At 36.7% G+C, this 7,252-nt stretch overlaps 1 protein-coding gene across 1 annotated transcript in view; it reads right to left on the reverse strand.

Annotated features, from left to right (window-relative positions):
* Nucleotides 1-1,329, reverse strand: part of nup107 (nucleoporin 107) — a 31,090-nt gene extending 29,761 nt beyond the window's left edge. The window contains exon 1 of the mRNA XM_015602020.3: nucleotides 1,226-1,329. Within this exon, the coding sequence (XP_015457506.3) occupies nucleotides 1,226-1,233 (8 nt within the window). The 5' untranslated portion in view covers nucleotides 1,234-1,329. The remainder of the gene's footprint in view (nucleotides 1-1,225) is intronic.
* Nucleotides 1,330-7,252: the final 5,923 nt, after the last annotated feature.

Genomic DNA, 7,252 nt, shown 5'->3' on the forward strand with positions numbered 1-7,252 from the left:
ATGACCGTTAGTTAGGGTCATGCAGTGAACGAAATGCTTCAAGCATGAGCTACGCAATAGTCACACAATAGATTTCATATGTTATATGTTAATGTGTTAGTAACGCGTGGTTAGTCCGCCATATAATAAATCCTATGTGTTAGTAAATGCCTTATGTATCATGTGGGTTAATTTGTCATATAATAGAGTCTGTGTTAGTCACATGCCTGATCAAACAATGTTTTACTATATATGTAAAGAATATATTGTGATTATTGGTTAATCTTCTATATAATTGCGTGTAAAATACACTGTGAGTAAAAATGATCAAATGTAAGGTGAGTATTGGTTAATGCATATAAAATACAAGGTTTCACACAATGATTATGTAATTATAGATACTAAGATAAGTAATCATAACTGAAAGATATTTGTCAATACACCCAAAGTATAATAAACAGTTACTCTTCAACACTTAAGCACTTAACATTTTTAACATCCCAGCAGATATGTCCACAATGCACAACAAAAACACTGAAAGTGTTTCTGTTTTGTGTCATTTTTGGCCAAATTAGCCATTTAATTTCCCCAACATCAGGTGAATCCCTACATGTTTCTGTTTGTATATCAAACGAGAATCAGGTATAGGCCCTTTAACTTGCATATAATAATAGAATGAGGAGTCACTTATTCCACTTAACTAATAACGTTACATCTATTCTGATCCTCTCGCTGTAAAGATTTAACATTAATAAAGTCACAGAATATTAAATTAGTTATACACCAAACTCTACTCAATCACTATATATGAAACAATTATTTACAATCAGTGGAATATAAGTTATAGAAAACTCAACTTTAATCTAAACTATCTGTAACTGACAGCTTCTTCTATAAAGCTGAAATTACTGCTCTGTGCTGTAGTTCTGTAGTGCTACAGATTTTAGGTGGATACAGACCCCTTCACAGCACAGCTGCAGTACAGGAGTAAAACATGCAGACTGATAAATAAGTAAACAAATAAACAGTGATGATTAGTCTGAGCTCAGACCCACAGTACAGTACAGTCAATTAGGCTAGTTAGCTTAGCACTGCATGCTAATCGCTAACAGTTAAGTTAACTTGGTACTGGTGCAGAAGCTCAGCCTGTACAGTGGTTGTAATCTAAGTTTGAGAGGCGAAATATTAATAAATCTGATTAATAATAATATCAGCGCTGTTAATCACTGATTATTGATTCATTTACCAATCCATGCTGAGCTCGTGCCGCGGGATTTGCGCCTTCTCTGTTTCTTCCTCTCCTTCACCGCTTTTACTCCAACCTGCTCCCGCTCTCTGCTGCCCCCAGCGGCCCCCAGCTCAACCCCACTGAAAACCTATGGAATGTAATCAAGAGGAAGATGGATGGATGATCACAAACCATCAACCCAAGCTGAACTGCTGGAATTTTTGAGCCATTTTTGAGTGGCATAAAGCATAAAGTCGCCCAAAGGCAGTGTGAAAGACTTGTGGCGAGAATGCCAACACACATTAAAGCTGTAATTATGGTTATTCTACAAATTATTGATTCTGAACTTTTCCTTAGATAAAACTTTAGCATTGTTACTGTTTCTAAATAAATATGAACTTCTGTAAGGTTTGAAAGATCTGCGTCTTTTTCGTTATTTTAACCATTTCCCATTTTCTGCAAATAAATTACAATATTTTTATTTGGAATTTGGAAGAAATGTCATCAATAGTTTATATAATAAAACCACAATGTTCATTTTATTCAAACATAAACCTGTAGAAAACAAAATCAGAAAAACTGATTACTTTGAAGTGGTCTCTTAATTTTTTTTTTTCCAGAGCGCTCTCTCTCTCTCTCTCTCTCTCTCTCTATACACACACACACATAGTGGTGTCAATCGATTAAAAAAAATCCGATTAATCACAACAAAATTCTGTAATTAACTTATATGAGAGAGTATATGAGAGAGAGAGAACTCTAACCAGGTCTGAGCTGGAAGTCTGAACCGGAGTGTTACTGCTGGACACCGTATGACTGTTCAGTCGTTCAGCCAGAAAACAGATCAGTGTGCTGGGCAGGGGCGGGGCAGATTATGGCGGAAGTAGGAGTCGAACTTGGCGCCTTAATTAACTTGCGTTAAAAAACGCGTTATTGATTACAAATTAACAGCGTGCGTTAACGTTGACACCCCTAATATATATATATATATATATATATATATATATATATATATTTTTGCGGCCCGTTTCCTTTTATGGAGCGGCCCGCGAGGTGTTTTAGAAATAGAATGAAAGTTGGCCCGCTGTTAAGCAGGTTTTTATAATGTGAGAACCTAAGTTTGAACGCTAGGTGTCAGAAACGGGCCAAAGAGTCTAAAAGCAGAGAGAGTGAAGTTTTAGCGCAGAAAAACAGGGCAAAGAGTCTAAAAGTGGAGAGGGTGCGCGTTTCTAGCGCAGAAAAACGGGGCAAAAGAGTCTAAAAGCGGAAAGAGTGTGCATTTCAAGCACAGAAAAACGGGGCAAAAGAGTCTAAAAGCGGAGAGAGTGCGCATTTTTAGCGCAGAAAAAACAGGCCAAAGAGTCTAAAAGCGGAGAGGGTGCGCATTTCTAGCGCAGAAAAACGGGGCAAAGAGTCTAAAAGCGGAGAGGGTGCGCATTTCTGGCGCAGAAAAATGGGGCAAAGAGTCTAAAAGCGGAGAGAGTGCGCATTTCTAGCGCAGAAAAAACAGTCCAAAGAGTCTAAAAGTGGAGAGAGTGCGCATTTCTAGCGCAGAAAAATGGGGCAAAGAGTCTAAAAGCGGAGAGAGTGCAAATTTCAAGCGCAGAAAAACGGGGCCAAAGAGTCTAAAAGCGGAGAGGGTGCGCATTTCTAGCGCAGAAAACCAGGCCAAAGAGTCTAAAAGTTGCCGTAATTAAGGAGTTTAATTTTAAGAGAAATCAAGAAATTAAACATCAATTTAAAAAATCTTAGTTTACACAACACTGTCAAATATAAAGATAGTAAGTCAAGTAAAATGGTGTGTAAATGAAATAATCAGGAAAAAAGTATTATTTAAAGTGGTATATTTCATTATTTGTTTTATTACGGAGTGTGGCAAGTGACTTCAAATATATTTCTCCTTCTGGCCCCCAACAAAAAAAGTTTGAACACCCCTGAGTTAGGATGTTGAATGATCACCACCCTACCTAATCCCCAACTCCTTAACTTATCCCATCTATTAGTATTAGATGGAGCTCCATCATTCCAGAGAACACAGTTCCACTGCTCCACAGATCAATACTAGGGGCTTTATACCCTCTAGCCCACACCTGATATTAGGCATTAAACTTGATCAAATAACTTATGTTAATGTTGTCTAATCTAAACATTTTTATAATGTTTTTTGTTACCTGGGGACCCTCTAACCCTGTGAACAGAAGCTGATCTTGAACTGGATTTGTGAGAATAGTAGGATTTACCACATAGTTGGATCCAGGATCAGTGTGTGGATCAAACTCATTCAGATTTAGTTCACAAACAGCACAATGCCAGCTCACCAGGGCACCCAGACACACAACTGTTCTATATAACACTGCTATTCAGAAATGAGAGCCTCTCACTGGAATTTAACAGAGTGCTCAGACACAAGAGGGCGCTCAGGTATGAGATTTAGGCCTCTGTGCTGGTGGAGCTGTTGAATGAATTAGTAATGTGTAAATATTTCCCTAAGCTTCTGTGCATTTTAATACATAATTACTGTTCATGTGCTGAATTTAACCTATTAGAATCTTTGCACATGCCAGATTTTACAGTATTTCATATTTTAATCATTTGTTCAATTCAACAAATAAACAGTAATTGTGTATTGAAATGCACAGAAGTGTGTCACCGTAGAGGATTTGTTCAGTTATTATATCATCAATACAACAGTGTGTACTTTGTGCACACCATATGGACAAACGTATTGGGACATTTTATATCTGGATGTGGGAATATTGCATACTAATGTTCCCAGAATATTATCTGAACCTTATTTACAATGATAGTTTAACATCCTAGGAACATTCTTAGTCAGAACATTCAAAATTACATTCTTAAAAAGTTCCATTTTGGTTGTGGGAATGTTGCATGTCATTGTACTTGCAACAGATTAATGTCCAGTATTCTTAATGTTCCCAGAATGTCTTTCTAAAGTTATTTTACCCCAACCTTACTTGCAATGGCAATTTATTGTCCTAGAAATGCTGTATTGTACTAGGAATGTTGTACCTCAGAATGTTTTCAAAACATTTTAAATTACATTCTCAGAATGTTCCTCCAACATTCCACTTTGTTTGTGGGACTGCTCCATGTTAATGTAATCTAAACTACAATTAGCTTAGCTTTGTAGAATGTTACCTCGTAACATTCCCAAAATGTTTTTCCAAAGTTATGAGAACGTTCCCAGAAAGTCACCTCAACGTGTCATTTACAATGACAATCTATTGTTCAAGGAATTGGATTATACTTGGACATTTTCAGACCATTTCTGAGAACATTCTGAGAACATTTAAAGACATTTCCAGAATATTCTCCTAATGTTCCATTTTGGTTGTGGGAAGGTTGCTACTTTTTTTCCTAATAAGAACGTCTTTCCAAAATTATGAAAATGTTCACTAACCTTCACAACTGAATGTTTAAGGAATGTTCTAAAAAACTTTCTGAGAACATTTAAAATAATATTTTCATGCCATTGTGAATGTCTTTTCTTGGATACTTTTGCCAGGGTTTAAGCACTGCATTCCAGGAACACCCCACAAGACCTGCTTGATGTTCTGGAAATGTTCTGACCCAGGCATTGTCTAGAACTTTAAAGTTTAGTTTTTGTTAAAGTGTCTCAGATTCTTACGCTTGTCCATTTTTCCTGCTTTAACACATCCACTTTAAGAACAAACTGTTCCCGCCTAATATATACAGTGGGTACGGAAAGTATTCAGACCCCTTTAAAATTTTCACTCTTTGTTTCTTTGCAGCCATTTTACTTTATTTTCATTAATGTACACTCAGCACCCCACCTTGATAGAAAGAAATTTAGACATTTTTGCAAATTTATTAAAAAAGAAAATCTGAAATATTACATGGTCATAAGTATTCAGACCCTTTGCTCAAGATTGAGTAAAGGCACCCTTTTGAGCTAGAACAGCCATGAGACTTTTCGGGAATGATCTAACAAGTTTTTAACACCTGGATTTGGGGATCCTCTGCCATTCATCCTTGCAGATCTTCTCAAGTTTTTACAATTTCAGGTCTCTGTCTCTCCAGAGATGCTCAATTGGGTTTAGGTCATCAAGAATGGTCACAGAGCTGTTCCGAAGCCACTCCTTTGTTATTTAAGGTGTGTGCTTAGGGTCATTGTCTTGTTGGAAGGTGAACCTTCGGCCCAGAGGACTCTGGAAGATGTTTTCCTTGTACTTGGCTGCCTTCATCTGCAACCAGTTATCCTGTACATGTAGCTGAAAAACACCTTCATAGCATAATACTGCCACCACCATGTTTCGCTGTTGGGGTTCTATTGGGCAGGTGAGGAGTAGTGCCTGGTTTTCTCCACACATACCACTGCATCCCTGGAGCTCAGCCACAGTGATCTTTGGGTTCTTCTTTACCTCTTTCACCAAGGCTCTTCTCCAATGATTGCTCAGTTTGGCTGGACAGCCAGGTCTAGGAACAGTTCTGGTCTTCCTAAACGTCTTCCATACAAGGATTATGGAGGCCACTGTACTCTTAGGAACCTTGAATACGGCCAAAATTCTTTTGTAACTTTGGCCAGATCTGTGCCTCGCCACAATTTTGTCTCTGAGCTCCTTAGGCAGTTCCTTCGGCCTAATGATTTTCATTTGCTCTGACTGCACTGTGAGCTGTGAGGTCTTATATAGACAGGTGTGTGCCTTTCCTCATCAAGTCCAATTAGTTTAACTGAACACATCTGGACTCCAATGAAGAAGAGACATCTCTAGTAAGATCAGAAGAAATGTTAAATATGAGTGTCACAGCAAAGTGACATTTTAGTTTTTCTTTTTTAATAAATTAGCGAAAAACACTGGTAGTGTTTTTAATGTTATAGCTGATTGGTATCATACATTTATATTTACTTTTCAGACTAATTTGTCATCCTCAGCTCAGTACAAATACAATTCTGAAAATTACAAAAGGGTTCAGTGGAAAAGGTCATGTAACAGAAAATTAATATCAGAATATCACTGTGGAAAAAAATAAAATAAATAAAAACAGGACTCAAGACAAGAGTGACTTAACAGAATATATTTTACACCATGTCAATGTTTTATTTGACAGTATTTCAGGGTATTGTACAATAAACAAGTTGTTCTGCAAAAGTTATTCCATAGAGTTGCATTTCATAAAAAATAGTTCTTCGCTTACAGTTGTTTGTGACTATTAATAATATACATGTAGTTTGATTTTATAGTTTTTATAGTTTATACAGGTTGAACAGTTGCCACTGCTAATATAACACTACACAGTGATTTAGAGCCCAGTCAGACTCGTCATTCCTCCATTTGTTTTTTTTTTAACCACAAATCATCTCTTTTTCATACTGTTATACCACATTTCTGCACATTTCCACACACTCTGTTGGGTTTTTGTTGAATGTAAGAGCCTGCAGGGAATGCTAGCTAATGTAAGCTGCCTAGGTTACACCTTTTGTACACTAATTCTGTGTTTCATTTGGACTCGGGCGAGCTATAACCGAATATATACAGTTTATCAGAACTTTTACCTGTTAGTGTCTTATTAAATCAGGCGTACACACAGTACTGTCCAACTCCTATCTGTGGACATCTTTTCTATGGTGTTTGGATGCACATAATGCTAATGCTAATGTGCTGTTATCAACTGCTATTGCTAACAATGTTAACCTGGCACAGTGTTAACAATGATAGTTAACTAGCTAACTTGTGACATTCAAAGTGGGACATATTTAGGTTTGATTCACAATAAAACACTGATGAAACTAACTGTTAAATAACCGGTAAACTCTGAAGTCTTAAGCTGTTTTTTTTTATTTGGAAATGTTTAAAAATAGTGTAAAATTATCAGAATGTTAAACTGATGTGATGTAATTCCCAACTCTATTATATATCTGAGGTAAATGGAATGCAGCGTAACTGTAAGTGCTAATACTAAGAGCTAAGTTTTAATACTGAGTGCTAATAAAGCTAATAAATAATAGTTTATTAGCATTAGCTTCAAGTAATTCACTAAAAGTGAAGCTGACATACTGTAGGA

Source organism: Astyanax mexicanus, chromosome 2 (assembly GCF_023375975.1).
Source record: "Astyanax mexicanus isolate ESR-SI-001 chromosome 2, AstMex3_surface, whole genome shotgun sequence".
Classification (NCBI taxonomy): domain Eukaryota; kingdom Metazoa; phylum Chordata; class Actinopteri; order Characiformes; family Acestrorhamphidae; genus Astyanax; species Astyanax mexicanus.